Below are 25,342 nucleotides of genomic sequence, written 5' to 3'. Positions count from 1 at the left end.
TTACTATGATGCGGGTAAATATTAATCATTTTCTTGCTCATGTCAGGAGATACACGATGTAGACAGGGATATATGCCCAATTAATATGAATTTCACTAAGTATACCTGTTGTGGTATTTTTTGTCTCCTCTTTTCCCTTGAAAGCCTAAATGTCAATAATGTAACCTAACAGTAACAAATACAAAGCTGTTAAATCATTTATAGGAGGACAGGGTAAAAAAATGAATGTTTGTTTTCTAATTAACAAAACTGTGGTAACAGTAATCTCTTGCTTTCATTGTGTTGTTATTTTAACTTCTTTCTTTTTTTCAGTTCAAGAAAACTATTTGAGACAGCAACCCAGACATTTCATTTATTTCTGGGATAAAAGCCAGAATCAGAATTTTTTCTTGATTATTGTAATTGAAGAAGGAGGAGGAAGGGTGCTAAAATATTTGATGAAACCAGTGTCAGTCTGGGTTTTATTTTAGAAGCTAGAAGCTCCATGCTAGGGGATATATACTTTAATATTTTGTTTTCATGTTCCCAAATACTTAACATTTTAATCTATTTATAGCTGCTACTTCAGTTCCTAACGTTGTGGAAGTAAAAGAAAACATGACACTTGGAACAACCTTAGTGACTAACCCAAGAGGAGGCTTTCTGGTAAGAAAGAACCTTTTGCCAACTTTAAAAGAAGTCTGTTTTTTCTTCAGGTACCATAACAAAAACCTTTCACCGTTTTTCATCTTTTAAAGGCATGTGGACCACTTTATGCTTACAAATGTGGGCGTCTGCATTACACAACTGGAGTTTGCTCTAATGTCAGCTCAACTTTTGAAACCATAAAGGCTATTGCTCCGTCTGTTCAAGGTATGAATGCCACAGGAATTCTTTTGTGTATCCAGATATATGAAGTGCCAAGCAAGACAAATGTATACACATAGGCATGCAAAAAAATATGAACTGTTTAACTTAGCTACCAGCATTACCAAGTTAAGTAAATGTTTTCATTGTCTGTATATAACCTAAATTCTTGCTACTTTTGGAATTCATCTCAGTATAAACAATCATTAGAGCAGTATGTAACATCCAAACACAATTGCTAAAAATAGTTGCTTATGCTTTTTACTTATGGCCAAAGGTCTTTTTAAATAATGACAGCATGTTAAGGTCTCATACAAGCCCAATTCAGTAGTATAGATAAAAATCTTTAAGACTGGGTCCTTTGGAAAAATCTAAGAGGAACAGACTGACGTTGAAGAAGGCAGGGATCACTTCAATTATGTGATCTTCTAATCCCATTCTTAAATTTCTGCTTACAAAGAAGTGCCTTGCTGGCAAGGGGAACACAAACATGTAAGTTCAGCCCAGCTGAGAAGGACATGCATTTGTTATTGATCACAAAAGTAACTGGAGCTGTGAGATATAATTCATCTTTGTTAGTATCAATTCTTACATGGCAATTTGTGTTGCAGAGTGTAAAAACCAGTTGGACATTGTCATCGTCCTTGATGGGTCCAATAGCATTTATCCATGGGAGAGTGTCACAGCCTTCCTCAACAGCCTCCTGAAAAACATGGATATAGGTCCTCAGCAAACACAGGTACTACCGTAGATATTTTATGTTTGTTTAATTTGCAAATTAAAAAGGATATGCAGGAAACGGGATGAGAGCATCCTCTATGGAACTCTTCAATTCCAAGAATTTACAGCAATGGGATCCTAAAACAAAATAGCTGAAACCACAAGGTCAGTGTCTGCCGCCAAGTAGCAGTGTCAGGGAGGCTCTCCCTTCCCACACTGCTCAGGCAATCTGGAGAAGCAGACTTTCTAACCTAAAGACAGAAGTTAAGTACGTTAAGTGAGGCTATTAGAATGCTGTCCTTTCCCACTTCCTTCCTCTCCACAGCTACTTCTTGTCTCCTTTTGTACTTCACAGTGCAAAGGTCATTTCTACTCCTCCGAGGCACACATACGTGGTTCAGACAGCCTTTGATTGTAAGCTTTTTGGATTCAATATTTTGTACGGTGGAACATTGAGCATATACCTTTTAAATATTTGAAATCATAATTAACGAATGGATGTTAAACCACATGTTATTAATGGCAGAAACTGCATTTATGTAATAAGTGAAGAGGGCCAAATTCCCAGCTGCTATAAATCAGCATGGTTCCACCAGAATTAACGGAGCTACTACAATCAATTACCCCAGCCGAGGATCTGAGATACGTTTCTCAATCTGCTAAAAACAGAGTACCCAAATAGCAATATCAGCAGAACTCGGGGAAGGGGGAAACGTGGACACGGGGATACATTTTAACACAGAAAGCTGTATTAACAGCATTAGAAGAAGCTAGGTCTTCCTTTCACTTTTCCCTTTTTCCTGTCTCAAAATCAAGGATTTTATGGGATCCTGTATAGCATTTGATAGGCTGCAGGCCAATACTTAGAGGGTTTGCACTTCAAGTTCGTCACATTCAGTTACTGCATTCACAAAGGAGACTGTGAGAAGATGTAAAGGATACGTTTGTCTTCAGAGAGTATTCCTGTAATTTTCCAAGTTAATTGGGATTTGTTAGTTAACTACCCAGCTCCCCTGTTGGCTGTACTGAACAGTGACTGATAAAATTACTTTTTATAAACTGTCAACTTTACAATCATGTCCTGTTATTTTAAACATGCTGCTCTTCCCGATATTGTGAGGAAGAAGCAAAAACACTTCGTTAAATTTAATAGAAAGGAACAAAAAAAATTCCTCCTGGTCCCTCAAGCTGGTCATTACTCAAACGTGTGCATCTTGGGAAAATACTTAAACCTGAACTTCCCCGTTCAGAGCAATGGCTGCATGGAAATCATCGCTGCCTTCTACCCACAGGGCTTCTTGGGAATAGTACACAGGGCAATCAACTGTACTACACCCTAACCCCTCTTTCTCACCCTGCAATTCCTAAATTTTTACGTTGCCACACCTCTGTTATGTTTGGTTTTGGAATCCTGCCTCATTTGTGGGGCTCAACTTGTGTACAAAAGGTCTGTTCCTGGCCCGCACTCCAGCAGCCTTCCATCTCCACCTACAAAATCTATTCTACCTGCAGTTTGGCATAGCTGTCCCTCTTCTCACACATACACTTATTCATTTGAGAGCGTCAGCCTTGGCATCTGATTGATACAGAGCAGAAACACTTGAGAGGGAGATAAGAATGGGATAAGGGGGAGAGAGGCTGAAAAACTGGAAATGGAAGGCAAAAACTAGGTGGAATTTTCTTGGTTCCTCTTTCCTTCTCTGTTTTCTTAGAATGCATCCCATTGCTCTCCTCTCCTCCAAGCCCTTTGCTTGGGAACGCTGGCACAGCCCAAGGTAGTAATGAGTTTCTACCGTCTCGTCCACCCACACTGTCTCCTTTCTCAGACACTGTGTTTAAGTGACTGTTGAATGGGGAAGAGGAGAAAGGACAGAACAGGCATATTTCTCCCCTCTCCTCTGGGAGCACAGAAAAGAAATATAGAAAATGCTGTTTTCTTTTTCTCTGTTTAAATTGATTTTTCCCTGTTCATCTTTTGAGGATTGTTGAGCATGTAGAAATCAGTGCATTTTCACTGACTTCAGATTGTTTTCCTGTTGCACGGGAAAGGAATGAGGTTATTACAGAATAACTCCTTAGCAGCTTGGGTGTGACTTGTTTAAAACCATGTTTTGATTAGAGGCTTGTAAGATATTTTTTTCCCACTTACCCCTTCCATGAACAATGGTCATTAGATTTGTGATAAAGTCAGGATTGAAATTTCTCAGTGTCCCATGTTTGACAAATTTGAAAGTGAAAGCCAGGAGATTCAGATGCAGACAACCAAAGTTTATGGTATATTTTTTGAGAAGTTTATCCTTCCCTTCCTCTTCCTATTCTCCAGAAAATCCCAACACCATACTCATAGTTAATCTGCATACACTGAGTTTAAGAATAAAAGAAGTAAAGGGAAAGTGGTGACAGGAAGGTAGAAATGGAAGGAGTTAAATTGGGGGGGGGAGGGGGAAGTATAAGCAGGAACAAAATATTTCTGCTGGCCTTATTCCGCATTTTAATGTAGCTGCATAGAAAATTGTTTTTTTCTTCTTTTTTTTAAACATTTGTAGAAGTAATTGCTTTTTTAATATGAGAGTATGGTTTCTAATTTTCTACATATGAACAACATTCTGTGGTAGGAGAATATCAAAAGACCAGAATGCTTCCAGATATGTTCAATTCCAGCATTAAAGCTATGTTGGAGTGGCCTTCAGAAATTTTCAGACAGGTTTTATTTTTCCATTAATACAGGACATAGGCAGTTATAGGTGTTTGGTCTGTACCTTAGTTTGTCTCTAAAGAGACTGTATGAGTAAATGAATAAGTCATGCCATGTCATAGCTCATGATCAGTTTTGTCTTCAGAATAGAAGAGTATTAGAAAGGTATTAAAAAGATTTGGGGCTAAGAAAGATGTTTGCAATAGTTTACAAGTGATTTCTGCCTGAGTCCTTGCAAGGAAACAAAATGTAGCAGAATTAATTCAATTTTGCTTAGATTTAGATATCTTTAGCACATTCTGTGTATGATAAAATGCATTATCCACCAGTGCTTCCCAAGGCATCTATGCTTTTCTTTTGTCTTAAATACAGCCAAAAATATTTCTTATTTTCCTCCACATCCCAATGGTGTAAATCCTAGCGTATCAATTCTGTGTACTAAATGGTTTTTCTTTTTCTTTTTTTTTTTTTATGTGTGTGTGGCGATGTTGTTTTTTACCAAATAGATCAGCTTAGTAATCTATTGAGAAAACCAGAATGTACTTTCCAAATAAGGGGCGGTATTCACTTATAGAACAAAAATAAATAATTGCCCTCAGAAATGTTTTGTCCAAAGTAGAACAGCCCTTCACTTGCCTGTTCTCTTGTACAACACTTTTTCACAGGAACTGGGGACAATTAAAGAATTATTCCCTTGTGTAATATAAAAGCCATGGAATGCTAGGGAAGGGAACATTAGTTTAGGCATTACAAAGATGTTCAATAGATTATGGTCAGTAATGCTGGGAAAAATACTGGGTTTTCTGGAGTAGAACAGAATTATGTCCTTCTGTATAGTACTGTTGCATTTTCAAAGGTTTAATATATACAAGCAAATCAAAACATACAAAGCCTGTAAGCATCATTCTTAGGGGCTTGCTGAAGTTCCATAGTGTGAAGAGGTTTATTGTCCCACAAAAGCACATTTGCATCATGTAGATGCGTCATTTATAGTTTTCCATTAGATTAAAAGGCTGCAAAAGCTTAAAATTTCATTGCTATCTGATAGAATATAGTTCTAATTTCACAAGGTGGACTTGATTCTGTGATCCTGTAGGAGACTGGAACATGCAGCCTAGTAGTATTTTATCAATTCTGGGAAGTTTTTCGTTACCGTTTTTGAGGAATGACTCATCTTTGATGCCATGAAATATGTAGAACATGATGAGCAGCATTTTCAAAACTAGTACTAAGAAAGGGTCCCTCAGAACAACAATTGTATCCCATAAGATAACCACATGCCCCCCTTCCTTCCTGATTTACAAGCTAGGCAGCACAGTGCACTTTTCCAGACTCAGATGTTCTTCCCATTCACTTCCTGAGAAGGAAATGCTCAAAATGTTTACTTACTCTGATCATGTACAATGTTTCCTTTCAAATAGGAAATGATACAACTCAGTGTCATCCTGTAATCTTTTTTAAGATAAGGACAACACCACCATGGGTCTCTAGGATCACGAAAGACTGGCAGGTACTTTTCAAACTGGTATCAGTTAGTCGTTGATTTAATCCTTGATGCCAGTAAAATCCTCTTAGCTGTAGATAAGGAGCCCAGGAATCCACAGCACTGGGCTCCCTGGCATACAATAGTTTCTGGCCACACTTGTGCATGGTCCTCGAATACTAAGGCACTCCTTCTGCACCAAAAAGTCAAAAATAATGAAAATCCCTTGTTTACGCCAGTTAATGGCAGTCTTTTAAAATGACTAGCAACATCCTGTTCAGGTTATGCTGTATTTCACTTTTGATGCATGCCATAGAATTGTTGTCTTGAAGGGAATGAGTTAAAAATGTCATCTTCAGCTTGTGGTTTAGTCAGTGCCACATGACTGCTCTGAGTGGCAAGAACAGCATGTGCCCCAGCCTGTTGTGTAAACATTGTGCAGGATTAATAGGCTGCTGCCCCTGAGAGCATGCAGTATCTGGATGCTCTCAGCTGCAGGTGGAAGAGGGCGTGCCTTTGAGAAAGAATTAAAATATCTTAAAGTGAGCAACTTGTCATAGCTTTGAACTTAAATCTGTTCTTGCAGATTTGATTGTGTTTTCAAAAGGGTACAGAAATTGAGTGGGATAGATTTAGCTGCCACATACCATTATGATTATAGTCCCACATTCTTATGTAACTAGCTCTTTGTAATGATTGTGATATTGATATTTAGTATCAAATATTTATCCAACTCTAACCCTTCTACTCCAAGTAAAAAAACACTGTGCAGAATCTGAGGGGGTATGAAAGTAACTGAAAAAACACCAATAAAGCAATTGCAAAGCCACTTCTAAAATAATGTAATAGCATAAACATCCCGGAGGTTGTATTGATCTCCAGTAGCTAAATGCTAGAGTGCTTTTAATAATAGATGAGTGAGGCATAAATGCCACATAATACTGCATTATCCTAAATAACACCTATAAATTGCCATGTGTAACATAAAATTGAAATATGTTAATGGAACATTGTGTGGATTCTTCCCAGTAAAAGCTGTCAGGAACCTGCCAAAACATTAAAAGTGACAGAGATGAATAAGAGAAATTAATTAATATTTAAGAGTATTGCTCATCTTTTTATTTCACACATGCTTTTGCAGCAGGTTCCCTCAGGCATCTGTGGTTGGGTTTCAGTCCCATGCACTGATATTTTTTGCAAAGACTTGTCTTGCTGAGGTCATCTAAAGTCTTTACATCATCCTGCCCCATTCCAAAAACCACCATTTTATTCATTTTCCCCTCTGGCACTTGTCTTACTTTGGCTCTCTTGCTGCTGGGAGAACAGCCATGTCTTAGACTGCCCTGCTGTCTTCATCAAGAGAAGGGTACTTGAGTCTTCCTCTCACCCTAGGGCCTGAATTTTTCATTGCAGTGCTATTTCTGGGCTAGGTTTATGGTAAATAAACTGTCAGCTAGAGGAATAGTATATTTGGAGGGAATGAAGAGAGTTGTGAGTGAACCATGGCCCTGTATGCTATAAGGAAACCTATTTTGAGAAGTTGTGACTGGTGGTTAGGGTATTGGTCTGCCTTGGCCTAGAGTTGAGCAGAGCTGCAGCACAGATTACTTAAGTCAGGAAAAGCAAGGAGGTGGGCCTGCTTTTGGCTTTGCTTCTGTGTTTAATAAAACAATTTAGAGACTTCAAAGTGTTCCATGAGATTCAGTTTTCAAGCCAGGCTTTATCAAATACTTATAGGTGTTTCATACTGAGGAAAACATACAGATTCAAATTCTTTTGTAGGTACAGAGGAACATTTACCCCAGTGCAGGAGATATAGATGTTTTCTCTAAGGGTAGTTGATTTTTAATATGAACTGTATGTTTCAGGTTGGAGTTGTTCAGTACGGACAGACTGTAGTCCATGAATTTTTCCTGAATACATACTCGTCAACAGAAGATGTGATGGCTGCAGCCACAAGAATACGTCAGCGGGGTGGTACACAAACTATGACAGCCCTGGGGATAGATACAGCAAGGTACGCTTACAGAATGTTGTCCTGCATATGGCAGAAACAAACATAAGTAGATATGGTGCCAGTTCTGATTTTATGAATTAAAAATATGATGTGGCTGACATCTGACTTCATTTTAGCTGAGCAAACAAAATTTAAGAGGAGGGTGGATAAACAGACCCTGTCTGGAATCTAGACCAGTTGTATATGGCACCCTGGAAGGGCAGCTGTTGTTTGAATGGAGGAAATAGAGAAAGAGACATGGAGCAAGGTTGTAGTCCTAAGCAAAGAGCTGACAGTCTTTGGTGTCCACATAGAACAGGTAGGAACTATATGTGTAGAAGGATGAAGGAAATAAAATTTTTGGAGAAAATGCAAAAAAAAAAAAAACTTTTTAATGTTGAATTGTCTTCATTCTAAAGTTAAGATTATTACAGGCTTTGAGCACTTTTCAGAAAGCCAATAAATTTTATATCTGAAGTCTTTGAAACTTCTGGATCATTGGTAGTTTGAAGATCTGTTGCAGCATTAGCATTATTTAGAAATGCTTCCTTTATGAGAAAAATTAAGGCACCACAGCTTTACTTCTGTAAAAGATTGCATTAGCCCTTTCTAAGCAACCATTTAGTGAAATATGCAGCACCTTTTTGATAAACTATTCGATTATCTGAGTAAAGTTTTGTTGAGAAGATGTCTGAAATCCAGTAAAATTCTTACATATTCACCAGTAATGATTTCCTTAGAAACAAGTAAAAGCTTGACGGAGTCTGAAAAAGTTTGTGAAAACAGAGCCACTTGAGAATTGCCAAATACTCAGAAACCACATGTGGTTCAGAAAGTCCCTGTGCACCACAGACTGCTGCACACTTCTGTATACAGAAACTATCAGGAAAAGCTTCCTCTGTTCTTGCAGTCTCTCTACGCATCCACTTTTGGCTATCTTCAGTGGAACATCTCAGCTTTCACTCATGTGGCCAGTCTGGGAGTTCTGTGGTACTTTACTAAAGAGAGGAAGACCTATTTCCTTCCTTCTCTTCCAGAGCCCTAATCCACCCTTGCCTTTTTGGGTTCCTTGCAGAGTCTGGGGACTCAGCAGCTGCCCAAAACTTCAGTATCTGCTCATCTGCAGCCGTAGAATTCAACCAGTCATCCCAACCTGCCAATGCTCACCTGCAACCTACTTCTACGAACAATGAGTTTTATTGTCAATGTGAAGAGGTGTGCTGGTAGCTGAGTAAAAACTTTGACCACCTGAAGTGCTGCTGTAGGGTGGAAATAGGTTGGGGGTGAGGGGGTATGTGGATTTTAGGATGGGGATCTTCATTGAGTCTTTTTTAAGCTACCAAAAGCTGGTTTAAGGTGTCAGAATTTTTTTGGAGAAGGGAAGCGTTTTTCAGTCCCACATTGTATTTTCCACTCTCAAATACATTAAAAATGAATGAATGATTGGAAAAATCTTTGACTGTGAACTGTCTTCTAAGTACCAAATATTTCTATTTGTTCATGGTTAACATTAATCTCCTTTTCCTGGTCCTTAATTAATATAGAGTGCTTTAGTTAATGGTTGACTATGCAAATATGATGCATGTGCTAAATGCTGACATTGCCTTTCCCCGAACGCTTTATGCTCCCTTTAGAAAAGAGGCTTTTACTGAGGCTCATGGCGCAAGAAGAGGAGTACAAAAAGTAATGGTTATTGTGACTGATGGGGAATCACACGACAACTACAGATTAAAAGAAGTGATTGATGATTGTGAAGATGAAAACATTCAGAGATTTGCTATTGCTGTAAGTGAAATTTAATGGGAAAATGCAGAATCTTAAAAGTCTGTTTCATCTTCCAAATATAATTTCTGTTTGAAAAGTTCATTTCATAGAATCTTTATGGAAATACAATCATTTCAGAGAGGAAGAAAAGAAAGAGGCTAAAAAAAAGAAAAAAGACATTAAAAATGTGCTTTCTGATTTTATAGCACATAAGAAAAAGCAATCTATCTGTCTTCCTGGTGATGACAGGTCTGTATCTGTGTGAAGATATGCAGAAAGAGTTTGAGGGGCACTATAAAATGAAATCTTTTTTGTTAAGAGCAATACTGAACAGAATGTGTTAGTTCAAATCTGAGCAATTTCTATGAATGCTTTACTTACTTTAAAAGAAAAAAGGCAAATATAAACCATCAACAAAAACTAGGTTTATTACAGCTGTTCTGTGTGCTGGCATTCTGAAGTTGTCATTTCCATGTTGAGCAAACTTAGTAGCTGAATGAGAGGAACATGTCGAAGCTATTCAGCCTGGAGAAGACAAGGCTGCATGGACACCTCATAGCAGCCTTCAGATATCTGAGGGGGCCTACAAGGATCCTGGAGAGGGGCTTTTCATCAGGGATTGTAGTGATATGACAAGGGGTAATGGGCTTAATCTTAAGCAGGGGAAGCTCAGGTTAGTTATAAGGAAGAAGTTCTTTACTGTAAGGGTGGTGAGGCAGTGGAATGGGTTGCCCAGGGAAGTTGTGCATGCTCCATCCCTGCAGTGTTCGAAGCCAAGTTAGACGGAGTCTTGGGTGAAATGGTTTAGTGTGAGGCATCCTGGCCCATGACAGGGGGGCTGGAACTGGATGACCTTAAGGTCCTTTCCAAACCAAACTATTCTATGATTCTATGATTTGGTATAAACCCTACATACACTTCATGCTGTATTTGAGTATTCTGTTCTCAATCTGTTTTCTCTTGTTAATTTTGAAGATGTTTGGGATTGTTGCTTCTCTGTTCCTGTCTTTCATTGTTTTGATACAATGAGATGGTATGGAACCATGCAACTTCAAGAAGATACTGTCTTAAATTTAAAGAAAGACATAAGTAAAAAGTTGAATCCAGCAGCATACAGATTATCAGTTATTTCCTTCCTAAAGCTAGATATCTTTAAATAAAATTTTCCTTGAAACTGCAGTAATTTTTAGCAATAAAAGCCCTGTTTAGAGTCAAATTTGAATTGCTCTAGTGTCCAGTTGGACAGCTGTCCAGCTCCAAACATGGGTTTTTCTTTTTTTCCTCTAGGTAACTTAAGCGTATAGAGCACTTTTTCCTCTTAACAGTACTTCTTGGTCTGGGAATTGAAGGAGTCATTTTGTTCTGAGGCATCCTGAATTTTTACAGCAGTGGTGTTAAAACTGAAATTCAAATGTAAAGTCTCGTAGTATGATGGTGTTATTCATACTGAACTCAACTGTTATATAGGGTTCATAGGAAAAATCTGCACACAAAAAAAGAATTATTCTGTACCTTATTAACTTGTCATTAGTTGCTTATATACCAAGTTGTGAGGAGAACTGGTGGTATTTATACAGAAGCCAGTGCATTTGTGTTTTGTTTTGGGGATTGTTGTGTTGTTTTTTCCCTAAATAAAGGCCTGCTTCAGCAAAACATAGACTTGTAAAATAAATCATTCGAATTTTGTAAAGAAGGAAAAAAAGGACAGTTGAAAATTTCAGATGTTATACAGTTGCTTTGTTTGCTATTGATTGTATTTTCAGAAACACAGCTGAGCCCTCCTACAGTTGTGTTCTTATTGCAAAAGAATGGTTTGAAATCAATTTAAGGGAGGTTTTAACAGAGCAAATTAAGATTAGATATGATTTCCCAGTATTCTCTGACAACCTGCCTCAAAGGTATCTATTTTTTAAAAGAGGTTAAAACAGGTTATAAAATGTTTCCTTGACTACTTTTTTTATTTTTAATTCTCTTTAGATTCTGGGCAGCTACAGCAGAGGAAATTTAAGTACTGAGAAATTTGTAGAGGAAATAAAATCAATTGCCAGTAAGCCTACAGAAAAGCATTTCTTCAATGTTTCAGATGAATTAGCTCTTGTAACTATTGTTGAAGCACTTGGAGAGAGAATATTTGCCCTAGAAGGTATGCTCTTATTTAGAATCTTACTTCATGGCAGCATTATAACTGAAGCAAATAGAAGACCATCTGCTTTTATCTTCCTTTGCAATGTATTGTGCTGTATAAAATGTGTTGTGCAGTAATTTTTTCATGCTGATCATAAGAATATTTTACAATTAACATCAAAACCATAGATAATGATGTAAAATATATTCAGATGGGTTAAAGCCTGTGGAGACAATATCTTAAAAGGGTAACTAAGCGTCTCTAGTTTTGCTGGGGTAAACATGCAGTTCCCATCCCTTAGATAAAAAAACATTGCCAGACGATATCCTGATTGTATGTTCATCTGCCTATATTTTCAGGTTGTCTTTTTGGTTAGTTGTTAGTTACAGCGTATTACTTTGCCATATGAGCTAGTATGGACTTGGTGTATACAGTTGATAAGATATATTTCTCTTTCAGAAATACTCATGACACTCAGATTTTAGCACAGCAAAGTCATTCTCTCATGTCTGCTTACATTCTCCATCCAAATTAAGCAATGCTTTCCAAATCTCTGTTTGATTCAAGAGCTCTTTTGGCTATCTCTGAAGGGATTCATGGCATGCAAAGAAGACACCCATCAATTTGGACTTTTTTTTTTTTTCAACATCTCAACTCTCCAAGTAGCTGGAATAGCGTAGTTTACAGCTGGAATAAAAAATAATGTTTGCTTGAATTTCAAGAGGTAGTACAAATATGAGAGAGTATTTTGAAGTGTTTTGTTTTTCATTTTTATTGGAGCTGTATTTCTCAGACATATTTAGTTATTTTTTTAGTGTATCATTTAGCTTGATCAACTATTACTATTTTCAGCAGATTAGTACTAGACATTTCTTCCAGTTTATATGTTTTCATCTTTTTATTTCTGGAAGGTTTTGTTTACTCACTTATGAAATAAATTAATTTGAGGAGAATTTAGTATCTCTAAAGCCCAAAGTTTAGCCTACTTAAACTCACTGAGTACTTCAAAGTTCATTGACTAGGGGGCTTTTCTGTTAAGTCTTTGTTTACTTCCAGTGGAAAAACAGATGTTCAAACAAATTGAAAACTTCATCCTCAATTTGTGCTTTGTATTTCCAGAAAAGTGAAAAAAAAAATCATTGTCTTTCATTAGTAAAATAAAATGTTAGTTACACCTGTTAAATATAAAGGATATAGAATAGAAAGTTAATCAACTGCTAGTCATGACAGCTGAGGAAGTATGTAAGACCTAGCATGGCAGTTTATGGACATCTCTGTGCTCAAAGACAAGGTTTCATGCCATAGCTCAACCCTTTGAACAGCTGGATGCCAGTGGAAGAGATGCTAAGTCAGTTTCTGGCATGGTTTCCTGTCCCCTCACAAAGCATTGCAGGAGCTAGTCTAGATTTGCTATTCTAGACTGTGTCCATGGATGTATTTTTGTGGCAGGGGAGAAAAGCAGATTAGTTCTGTTGCACCCAGCTTCTGCTGACAATCCAATTTATTGAATGTGTGCCATGTGGAAAACATTAGTTAAACCTCATATGCTGTAGCTGAATTAACTTATGTGCATAATATGGTGATCACAGGAACCTTAATTTTTTAAATTCTGTGTCTAAGTCTGTTTAAATTCTCAATCTAAATAGCCTTGTGCTAGTATAGTAGTACATTTGGATTTTTTTCTTAGATTTCTTTTTTTCTTTTTGGTTTTGGCCTTTAAAAAATTGCAAAGTAAAATCTAGAGAGAATTAAAAAATGAAATCCAATGAAAACCCATACTTGACAGCCAGTGAATTTTTACACATGAGCTTTTCAATATGCCTCTGTGTTTCATGGCATGGACTTCTGGATTTAACAGCATTTTATGCTTTAACCAACCCGTAGGCAGGCACAAATGTTTTTACACAAAATATCCTTTGTAGGATGCTTGGCAGTTTGAAACTCAATGGAAAGTTAGACTGAGGACCACTATCTAAGCAGTATTCAAAGCTGCACACACCAACAGTACTGGCATTGTCCTCTGCCTTGGGTTGTGAGTCCTGTCTTTCTCAGCTCACCGAGGAACATCCTTTACTGTATGAAAATATTGCTTATCAGCAGATTTGAAACTTAAGAGTTTTATGGTTAAAAGGGACTTTTTCAGACCTTGCAAAGCAGCTACATCTTGTGAAATATGATGGCCCATATTTGTGTGTAAAACATTTTGTGTCTGAGATCATGTCTCCTTCCTATGACTGGCTATAAATCGAATCAATTAGCAAAGACATTGTGTCCCAGGGAGCAACCTCTGTGGTTTAGTTGCTGAGTATCAAAAGTTCAGTGTTATTTAATAGTTCAGATGCCTGAAATTCATGCAGCCATGGGTCCCTATGCTTCAGTTTCATTCACACAATTGGAGGTTCGTCTCAGAACTTAGCTGGTAGCAAATTATGAACTCTTCCTGTACCGTACACCCTGTTGCCACATCTTGTTCTCAAGAAGGAATCAATATGCAGAATATAGTTACCTTTCTTGGTCACTTAAAGTGGCAATATAGTGTCCTTGAGTACTGCTTTAAGTAGAAGAGGGGCAGACCTTTCTCTTTCCTGATGATACTTCCATGTACCTGGGAGCAAAGCAGCCCATCAGAGTTTAATAACTGGCATATGACTAGCTGACAAGACACAAACTGGTACTAAATCACCTGATACCCTTTTTATTCAAAGTCATCGAGACAATCAGGAAGATTTTCATGTAACTTTCTGTTCAAGATTATAGTTCCCAAGCCATTTCCTGAGCCTTATGAATCTGGAACAGCTGAGATTTTCCTATGTTATTTTTGTGAAGGTTCATACAAACATCAAGTGTTTTTCATTTAAAGTTCCTCCAGCTGCCTACAAATTTTTGGTTGCTTGAATACAAGGCCAGGCCTACATGGCTGTTGTTTTATTGTTCAGTTAGTTCAAGTGGAAAATGGCTTAACCATATTAATCAAACATTCCAAATATATTTGCCATCAGCCTGAGGTCAAATCTGTTCAGTTTTAGCTTAGAAATATTTGTTGGACTAGTTCTGAGACATGATCTTGAAATGGAAACCTTTGTACTTAATGGTAGCAGTTAACACATCTTAATTTTTGTATTTGTTATTAAAATTTATGGCAAACTATATTCACCAAATACTCTAGTTAATTATGCTATCCTTTACTACCATATAAGCATATTTATTACACTATTCAGATGCTTTTTCAGATTGAAATGAATTTATTTTTGAAACCAATTTTTTTGTGTTTTATAGCAACAACAGACCAGCAAGCCTCCTCTTTTGAAATGGAGATGTCTCAGGCTGGTTTCAGTGCTCATTACTCTCAGGTAAATAAACTGTTTGAAAATACAAGTTCTTTTACAGAGTAGATTTTGTTGGTGATGGCATCAATTTGGATGAGTGTTTCAGAATTCTTTTTACAGTCCTGTTTGCTGTTTACCTAGTTTCTTAGGGGGTAAATATTTATTAAACTGGGATGCAAAAAACCCTTGCAATTTGTATTAGCAGAAAATCACTTCCTAAGTATTTCATTTATTCTTGAAAATCAAAAATTATCCATTGGTACTGATGATCTACTCAGTGTACATGAATGAAATTAAAATTTAACATGAGATGAAAAGAACTGGGAAGAGTTAAGCTTTACAGACACAAAAATGACTGACAGTGAAAAGAGCACAGAAGGAGAATAACTGAACAGAACTGAATAAATGCTAAGAAATCTGAGATAAATTGACATATATATTCAATATGGCTTTGTATAGAGCTCAACGTATCACTGGGAAAAAGAAAGAATAAAATACCTTGGTGTGATTTAATATAAATACATTATTGCAGAAGTACTCTCTGTTAATTTTGACTCTCTGCACTGCATTACACATAATGCTCTAGATGGTGTATCATACCTTAAAAACAGGTGTTATCCTGTTAGGGAGTATGAGGATTATTTATAAGATTATCTGTTTGGTAGAACATGTTCTTAAAGTTCACAAACAAATGACTGGCTGTCATCAGAAGCTCGCTTCAGAACCTCTCTCCCATCCTCAGTGTCTTGACAGACACGAGGTCAGTGAAGTTTGTCTTATCTAGAAGACTACATTCATGCCTTTAGGCAAGAAAGGTCAGCAAACCATTTCTCATGGACAAAAGGCTCCTGCATAATATATAAGACCCAGAGATTCAACAGAGTTCAAGTTTCTGAAACTTTGTTTGGGAAATGTATTCTCTCATGTCATGGTTTGAACCCAGTCAGACAGCTTTTTCACTCATTCCCCCTCCCCCTTCTTGCCCTCCCCCTATTCACGAGGGACGGAGAGGAGAATCAGAAAGAATGCAATTCCCATGGGTTGAGATAAGAACAGTTTAGTAACTAAGGTACAACACAAATCACTATTGCTACCACCAATAATAACAATGATAAAAGGAAATAACAACGGAAGAGAATACAACACCTTACCAACAGCCAACTGATAACTTGCCACCCCCAGCCCAGCCAAGCACCAACTGATATCTCTTCCAACCCCACAGTCCTCTCACCCTTCCAGGTAACTCTCAGTTACAACCTGGGCATGATGTGCTGTGCTATGGAATACCTCTTTGGTCAGTTTGGGTCAGGTGTCCTGTCTCTGCTTCCTCTCGGCTCACCTTCCTCCCTGGCAGAGCATGAGGCTCACAAAGACCTTTGGCCAAACCAAAACATCGGTGTTATCAGCTCTGTTCCCAAGCCGAAAGTCAAAACACACCACTGCACCGGCTACCAAGAAGGAGAAAAATGACTGCTACTGCTGAACCCAGGACATCTCATTAGCTTTTTAAATCCCTTTGCCTTTCTGTTTGTCCTGAAATGGTGGGATTAAGTTGAAGGAGCTGCATTTCATTCTATTGCTTTTCCTGAATGTCCTGAATGACCCGAATGACCCTTCTAAGTTGGGTGCATTTTTAACAAAATGTAGAAGTCATACAATGATTGTAGTAGCCATACTATAATAGAAAAAAACAGGGCAAAATAAGCGGGTATACAAGAAGCATTACCCAAATGTAAGCATCATGATCATTGAATGTCTTAAAGATAGGTCACATAGCTTTTTGTTTTTCCCTGCATAAGGATTGGATCGTGCTTGGAGCAGTTGGAGCATATGACTGGAATGGCACAGTGATCATGGTGAAGGACAGTGGTATTTCAATGCCAACTAATGACACTTTTCGTGACAGGCATTCAGAACAAAATGAACCACTTGCAGCCTATCTAGGTGAGAGAAATAGCACTTTTCAACAAATGCTACAAGACCTGTCCCAAATCTCATTCAGAAAGAGTGTCTTACAGAATAATATCTTAGATTCTAGGAGACTGGGAAGATTTCTAATGTATAAACATGTCTGCTGTATGATTTTTGTATTCTTAAAAAAAATAAATTGCTCCTTCTACAGTAAAAAAATAGCCCAAACACTTACATACCTATGTATATCTATATTTTCCCCAATAAACATGTCTAATCTATTCAGAGATTTCACAGATTCATCTAGTATTATAAAATTTTTCTATGCCTTGATATTTTTAAAAATGTGTACAATATTAAGTCTAAATCTTTGTTTAAAATTAAGCTAATTTCTGTCACTCAATGGACAAGAACAACAATTTACCACTATCTCTGTTTTTAACAATTGGCAAGCTTTTGTTTTCCTCTCAGCCTTTTCTACGAAAAAGCACTGGTGGCCCTGCTCTCTCCTGTAGGGCGTGCTTTCTACACCTCATGGTTCTGTTCACTCTGCTGTCTCATTTAGGTCACATTTTCGCTGATGAAGGGACAACACTAGAATAATGAGTTTGTTGTTGTTTTTTTCCCAAGCACTCTATTTTTCTTCTTTGCAGAATGTGATTAGCAGGGTTTTTCATTTCTGAAATTCAGTAAAGTAATTTTAAATTTAGATCCTGTCCTCTATAATACTTTCAACCCTGACACCATTTTGATTGATACACAATTTTTTTAAGTCTTTCTTCACCCAAGTTGTAAAATTGTTGTTAATATTAAATAGAGCTAGGTTCAAAATGCCCTCAATATCACATCTGGATGACACCATTAGTTTGACAGTGAGACGATGTCAGCTGTTCTTTGAAAGTAGCTTGTCAATCAGCTACTCACGAGTTATTTATCAGTACCATTACATTCCTTACACTGTGTGAGGATGGCAAAATGAACATGACTCACCAGTCTGCGAACAGGTTCAGTAACAGGTGTGCTCATGACTGAGACTGTAGGCAAATGCATATCCAGCCCCTTTGACAAACTCTGCTATTACTCCCTAGAATATTTAGGGTTAAACATCTAGTTGTACAATAACCCTTATTAATCAGAAGTTACTTCTGATACACATATGCATTTTGTGTGTACTGCATCTTGAATTCTGCTTCCTAGGATATACTGTGAATTCAGCACTGACACCTGGAGGCGTGCTGTACATAGCAGGACAGCCACGATACAATCACACTGGCCAAGTTATCATTTATAAAATGGAAGGAAGAGAGGTACAAGTACTTCAGAGGTTGAATGGAGAACAGGTAAGTATGTATTCATGATTAACTACCAGTGGAATATGGCGTGAGAAGTAGATACTATGATTTCAAATGAGAACTCTGCACCAGGAGAATAATTGAAACTGTGAGTTGTAAGCAAGATTAGAAGGAAAGGTTAGGTAGATACTCTGGTATAATAAATAATGGAAAGTGGATTATACAGTAGTCAAAGGCTCTTGGAAATTTTCTCATTGAGGGGAGAAGTCCTACTCCCCTTAGCACATAGAAGGCACCATTTGTACCTTCCAAACTCAAGGGAGTTGAAAGTTCAATGGACCATTCTTAAATTAAAAATCTGTCAACAAAACCTAAAACAGAAAACAAGCTTCAATGGCAAACAGACCAAAAGGATCTTCTAAGTGGCAAAGAAGATTTCTACTGAATGGTGTTCATTTGGCACAGTTGTCATGTCATGTCATGGCTTGACTTCGCGAACGAAGATTTGGGAAGGGCATTTACCCACGCTTACTACAAGCGCGCTGATGACTAAGAAGGCCAATGTGGGATAGGCAAATCCGGCTACAAAAAACACAGCAGAAGGTCTCCTTGGGTGGAACAGGTGGGACACGATTCTTCCTGCGTTGTCTTTTCTCCTCGAGACTAGTTCTTCGTGAACTCTCAAAGGAGTCAGCGGCATTATGTATGGTGTGCCTCCAAGTCTCCCGATTGGAGGCCAAGGTGGACCACTGATGGTAGTCAATATGGCCAAGGCTAAGGTATTGTTTCAGGGAGTCCTTGTATCTCTTCTTTGGGGCACCTCTCTTGCGGCTACCGGTGGCAAGTTCACCGTAAAACACGATCTTGGGGAGGCGGTGATCCTTCATCCTAGAGACGTGCCCTGCCCAGCGCAGCTGCAGTTTCAGCAATGTGGCCTCGATGCTGGTGACCCCTGCCTGTTCGAGGACAGTGACATTAGATACATAGTCGGTCCAATGGATGTTTAGAATTGTACGAAGGCAGCGCTGATGAAAGCGTTCCAGGAGTCGCAGGTGATGACGATAGATGACCCATGATTCAGACCCATATAAAAGAGTAGACAATACAATGGCTCTGTAGACACTGATCTTTGTACTTTTCTTCAGGTGTTTATTACACCAGACTCTTTTATGGAGTTTTCCAAAGGCTCTATATGCCTTTGCTATTCTGTTGTCTATCTCTTTGTCGATCGTGGCGTCCGAGGAAATGATGCTTCCCAGATAGCTGAACTGCTGAACTGTCTTAAGCTCTGACTCGCCGATGGTAATATGGGGATGGTGATAGTCTTCTTGCGGTGCAGGTTGGTAGAGGACTACTGTCTTCTTCAAACTGACTTCCAGCCCAAAAACCTCAGCCGCCTCCGCAAAGCAAGATGTTAAACGCTGCAGAGCTGCTTCTGTGTGGGCAACAAGGGCGGCATCATCAGCAAAGAGCAGTTCACGGACAAGATGGTTTAGGGTCTTAGTGTGGGCCTTCAGTCGCCTTAGATTGAATAGGCTACCATCGGTACGATATCGAATATAAATGCCGTCTTGTTCGTCGAGGTCTGCTGTAGCCCTTTGGAGCATCATGCTAAAGAAGATTGTGAATAAGGTCGGTGCGAGAACGCAACCTTGTTTCACACCATTGGTTATTGGGAAAGGCTCAGACTTGAGCGACCAATGTCCTGAACCGCCTGCATGCAGGGTTGGGTCTGCGACTTCCAGTGCACCTTATCACCTGCCGTTTCGTCCCTCGCCTGTCGCTGCAGGGCTTTGCAAGTGTGGGTAAACCCTTCGGGCCTGCGCAGTGGATTTATTTTAGGTGAGGCACAGCGTGCGCAGGACTGGCCTCACCCTTTACACCTGAGGTTTATCTGCCAGGGCCTAGCAAGCTTGGACGGTGACAGCAAAGTCCTCAGGTCGTAGGTTTAATTAGAGTATCCTTCTCTTAGATGGATGGCCTTACAGGGCTACACGAGCTCCATCTGCCCGGGTTTGAAGTTGGAGTTGTCCTTCTCCTAGGATGGTTGCCTGAAGGCTAGTGAGCCCATCCTGCCCATGGACACACTTTGTCTGACCCTTCATTTGAGAGCTGACTGGCATGGGAGACCCTACCAGAAGCATAAGCCACCACCAGCATAACTCCCAACTTCACAAGGGCACGCAAGCTCTTTCCCCACGACAAGGGGGTGTCCGTGAAAGAGTGGCACAGTTGTAAGCAATTGTAGAACAGGTCTCTGAATAGGCAATGTTGCATGACGTTACTGACTCTGATTTATGCCTTATATTTTCTCACAGATTGGGTCATACTTTGGGGGTGTTCTTACCACAGTTGACATCAATAGAGACTCATTTACAGACCTTCTTCTTGTTGGAGCTCCTATGTATATGGGAACTGAGAAAGAGGAGCAAGGGAAAGTATATGTTTATAGTCTGAACAAGGTAAGTATGCTCCTTATTGTCTCATATCCTTATTTTAAAGATACACGGTCATTTAAGCTGGGGAAGATGAGCTGTTGAAATCAGCAACACATGATTTTGTCCATTGAAAGTATTACACAGATTGATTTTGATTTTGAAAACTCCCTTCTCAAAGTCTTGTTTTCTCACCTTTTTTTTCTAACAGACTATATACATAGACAAGCATGTAACATATATATGTAACTATATAACATATAACAGCATAAGTATATACATAGATAAGACATCCTGTAAGCGGCAGTACAGCATAGAGAGAAATTTATAGACTTAGTTTTCTATCATATTTTCTGTTTGCTTTCACAGACTAGGGAACTGTAGGGCTCATCCATCCTAAAAGTGTGCTTCAGTGTCCTTGTGACTTGCTTACCAACCTAAATATACATTCAACAGCTTTTAAGCATGTCACAACTAGACTGAGGAATATGTCAACTTCTCCACAGCTTCTTCATTTGATAAGTCTTGCTTCCAATACATACTTTTTCTTCATTTTTCTTCTTTTAAATTGGTGCCATTGTATATTGTTATAACAGTTATCAAAATATGGGCTAGCAATGGTGGCCTTCTAAAATGCTGTTGCAAGAAAACAACCTGAGGAGGCTGGATGTATTTGACAAGGAACTCTTCCAGTTTCTACATGCATGTTGCTAACAACAAATTGCTGGTGAATAGGGTTGGCAAGAAAACAAGAATTCCATGTCCTCCAGTAATGTGAGGTTTGAAATTTGTTTTTCCTGTGTTTCCTTTTATCCATCTCCAAATAAAGGAGATGCAGCAACTGCTTGCTGCTGCTGATCTCTTAACATGGAACTCATGGGACCCATCTCTTTGAAAGATTGGTTACATAGCATACTGTCTATATGGTTTTAGTCTCATGTGCACATGGGACCAGAAGGATATATAGGTTAGGCCATAGGGTATATATCTACTGACGACAGAATTCAGTCTATATAAGATAAATGCTGGGGTTTGTTCTGGAACAACAGTATTGCCATCTGTGTTTCATCGGAAACTTGGCTAACTTCTCAGATTAAGAGAATGCCTTTAGAAAAACTCTTTACACTGTCTTAAAATGAAGTGGTCTACTTGCAATGACAACCAAATATTATGATACTGTGCTTTCCTGTGAACCCCTAACTTCAAGAAGTACATTAGAAGCACCTAGATGCAGAACGAGAGCAAGAATGTCTTTCCCACCTGCTTCTCAGAAAGAATATTTTAATTGTATTTACAGAATCACGGTTTCCACAGTTCACTCAATCACTAGAAATAGGATGTAATTGTTTCATTTAATTCATCAATTTGTCTTCCAGACAGGATCTCTTAAAAACCTGCATTGCTAAAATGTTGATGGAAATTCACAAACTTTAAATCTGCTCTTTTCACAGACAAAGTTTGAATACCAGATGAGTCTTGAACCTGTAAAGCAAACATGCTGTTCACCACTAAAACAGGACACCTGCAAAGTTCTTAAGAATGAGCCTTGTGGTGCGCGCTTTGGGACTGCAATTGCTGCAGTGAAGGATCTCAATCTTGATGGATATAATGACATTGTAATAGGTTCTCCATTAGAGGATGATCATCGGGGAGCTGTTTATATTTATCATGGCAGTGGCAACACAATCAGTAAAAAATATTCTCAGGTATGAAATCAAACTTTAGATTGGCAGCTGCTGTAACATAAAACCGGTATTCCTATGTCTTCCCAACATAGGGCCAAACTATGACTTGACTGGTCATAACAGCTTGTTTTTTGAAAAGCTCTGTACTTCCGAACTGTCACTGATTTAACTGAATTTCACTCTGTTAGAAAAGATATTTGTTTGTTTTTATTAGAAACCTTATGAAATGTTCTGTACAGCCAGAAGAGTAAATATTTTGCAATTCTTAAAATTTACAGTGTTTTCATCACCATGGTAACTGATTTAGGGGTATCGTAATGAAAATGTAGCGTATTTTTAGAATCTAAAAGCCATCAAACTGCCAACAAGTGCATCTTGAATGTTCTTATAAGATTCCTCAATATACACTGCATAAACCTCTTAATGCGTTTCACAGCGTATTGCATCAGGTGGAGATGGGGAAAAAGTTAAATTTTTTGGCCAGTCTGTGCATGGAGAAATGGATTTAAACGATGATGGACTGATTGATGTCACCATCGGAGGCCTTGGTGGGGCTGCCCTCTTCTGGTACGGATACTCACAGCAGCTGTCAGGCCAGAAAATAACCGTTTTGTCTTTGGAGATCTGTGTAACTTGCATGCACTACTGTTTGGACTGTTGTGAGGGTACTGGTTTCATCTCATGTTTTGACAATGGCTGTGAATCTTTGTCTTTTCGTGTGTTTCTGGAGGAAAAAGTATAGAACTTAAGGGCTAACAGTAATAAATACAGGAATGTTTTGGAAATGTTGTTAGCATAGTATGACCTTGTTCTACTAGGCCATATTCAAAATAGAAACAGATTCCACTTGTAGCACCAACTAAAAGAAGTAAAACCCAAGGTTTTTTTCTTTTTCATGCTGTATTGCATATTATGTTATTAGCAATATCACCCAAGGTTTTTTTCTTTTTCATGCTGTATTGCATATTATGTTATTAGCAATATCAAGGACAGGTTCAAAAACTTGCGAGTACTGGCTGACAAGAAGTTCAACATGACCCAGCAAAGTGCACTCACAGCCCAGAAAGCCAACCATATCCTGGGCTGCATCAAAAGGAGCATGACCAGCAGGTCAAGGGAGGTGATTCTCCCTCTCTACTCTGCTCTCCTGATGCAGGAGATAGGAAAATAGAAAGATATTTTGCCAACTAAATTTTCTGTTGGTTTAGAACCCTGGCACCTCAAAAGCAAAGAACAAAATATACAGAGTATATAGTTAATTACTTGTCTAGACCATCAGGTATGTGTATTTTAATATTGAATGTTGCATATTTTGTAAGTTCATTCTCAAAGTAAAAAAAAAAAGCTGCTGCTATTATTTCCAAATCACTTTCTCTGTGGTGGTTTTTTTTTTAGGTCTCGTGATGTGGCTGAAGTAAATGTTTCCATGCAATTTACACCCAAAAGTATCAATATTCAACAACAAAATTGTCAGATAAATAAAAGAAAAACAATATGCATAAATGCCACAATTTGTTTTAAGACCAGACTAAAGTCAAAGGAATATACATTTGAATCCAGTAAGTAGATAAGTGCTGAGCTTGGAATCTTTATGCTGTAAAACTGCTGTGCTTGTTTTTGTGTATTTCTCAAAAATGGAATGCAACCTCTTCTAAATTCACCATTCAAAGTGCATTTAAGATACTTTAGGAAAAAAAGAATGTGTAAAGGCAAACTGCTCCGTAATATTGATCTCAACTTCCTTTGCAGGTCTGCAGTATTGGATTACTCTTGACTCACAAAGACAGATTTCTCGAAGCTTGTTCACAGAAAGCCATGAGAGAAAAATGCAAAAAAATATAACTATCAAAGGGTCAGAATGTATTAAACATAACTTCTACATGTTGGCAAGTAAATCATTTAAAGTGTTTGACATTATATTAGCCCAAAAATATTCCATTAATTGTAAATTGGGTAACAAAATCTGCAGCCAGAATTAATCTTAAGAAGTGTACATAAAATTAGTTTACTACTTGAGAATTTCTATATTTGTATATGTATAGAGATATGAGCTATTTATTTAAATATACAGTCTATGTACCTTTGTCTCTTTCCTTGTGTCTGTCTTAAGAAAGAGCATAACACACCTATTGGAGCAAGCAGCTATCCTGGTTAGTAGTTTAGATACATTCAAAACTCAGCAGGAGTATGTGAGCTGGAAGTCTAATTTGCATATTGGTGCAATTTCTCCTACTGAAATATAGTAGAAAAACATGTAAATTACATTTGGGATAGAGAATACTTACTGCAAAACAGAAATGTAATTAACAACTGTGAGTATGAAATTGCCTAGGTTATAAGTAATGTGCAGGGTGAATGGACATGTACCCACTTTTAAGATGTTTAGTGACTTCACAGTTGTACCATAATGAAAATGAACAATAAATGATGCCCAAAAGTTGCTTGAATGTGCAGTACATCAACTAACAACAGGCCTCAGTTGACTTAATACAAGGTGATACTGTTGCTGTTGCTACCTTGACACAAGGTGATACTGATTCTTTAAGCATGACTAAAAGAGGAAAGTCTCAGAGTAGGTTGTTCTGAGACATTTTTAAATGCAACTGTGTTGGATATGCTCAGGCTATGAGATATTTTATGCTGAGATGAGATACACAAAAATATTAATAGGTATTTATAAGGATTGGCTTGCACATTAAATGCTTCATCATTGATTGCAAGCAGTCAATTGCTTCTCTAGCAAGGACGGCAACAGTGTGAGTGAAAAATATTCTGTCTCAGCATTGTTTGGGATTTTTAACCTCCTTAGATATTAAAGTGCATGTCCATAACTGCAATTTTGTTTTCCTTATGTTCTAGGATAAGCCTGACTTTCAGGACTCTGTAAAAGTTTTGCTGGAGTTCAATTTTTCTGATCCAGAGAGTGGACCTGTCCTCGATAGCAACCTGCCAAGCTCAATAGCTGAATATGTAAGTCAGCAAGACTGTATTAATAACCAAAGTTTTTAAGGTAAAATTCATAGCGCACACAAGATCTGAAAGTATTGGCCACAAATTGGCTAAA

At 38.1% G+C, this 25,342-nt stretch overlaps 1 protein-coding gene across 1 annotated transcript in view; it reads left to right on the top strand.

The window, feature by feature from the left end:
- Positions 1-25,342, top strand: part of LOC133218512 (integrin alpha-1-like) — a 66,300-nt gene that overhangs the window by 27,116 nt on the left and 13,842 nt on the right. Inside the window, exons 5-19 of the mRNA XM_061364996.1 lie at positions 557-645; positions 738-852; positions 1,458-1,585; positions 7,613-7,761; positions 9,375-9,525; positions 11,482-11,647; positions 14,906-14,979; positions 16,755-16,899; positions 18,064-18,206; positions 20,477-20,620; positions 22,045-22,299; positions 22,715-22,845; positions 23,674-23,837; positions 24,028-24,164; positions 25,138-25,248. Coding sequence (XP_061220980.1) covers positions 557-645; positions 738-852; positions 1,458-1,585; positions 7,613-7,761; positions 9,375-9,525; positions 11,482-11,647; positions 14,906-14,979; positions 16,755-16,899; positions 18,064-18,206; positions 20,477-20,620; positions 22,045-22,299; positions 22,715-22,845; positions 23,674-23,837; positions 24,028-24,164; positions 25,138-25,248 — 2,102 coding nt within the window. The remainder of the gene's footprint in view (positions 1-556; positions 646-737; positions 853-1,457; positions 1,586-7,612; positions 7,762-9,374; positions 9,526-11,481; positions 11,648-14,905; positions 14,980-16,754; positions 16,900-18,063; positions 18,207-20,476; positions 20,621-22,044; positions 22,300-22,714; positions 22,846-23,673; positions 23,838-24,027; positions 24,165-25,137; positions 25,249-25,342) is intronic.

This window comes from Neopsephotus bourkii, unplaced genomic scaffold (genome assembly GCF_033783945.1).
Source record: "Neopsephotus bourkii isolate Nb327-2 ecotype Australia unplaced genomic scaffold, CSIRO-AGI_Nbou_v1 NB_1263, whole genome shotgun sequence".
Taxonomy (NCBI): domain Eukaryota; kingdom Metazoa; phylum Chordata; class Aves; order Psittaciformes; family Psittacidae; genus Neopsephotus; species Neopsephotus bourkii.
Note: the sequence above shows the minus strand (reverse complement) of the source record. Positions and strands in the feature narration are given on the sequence as shown.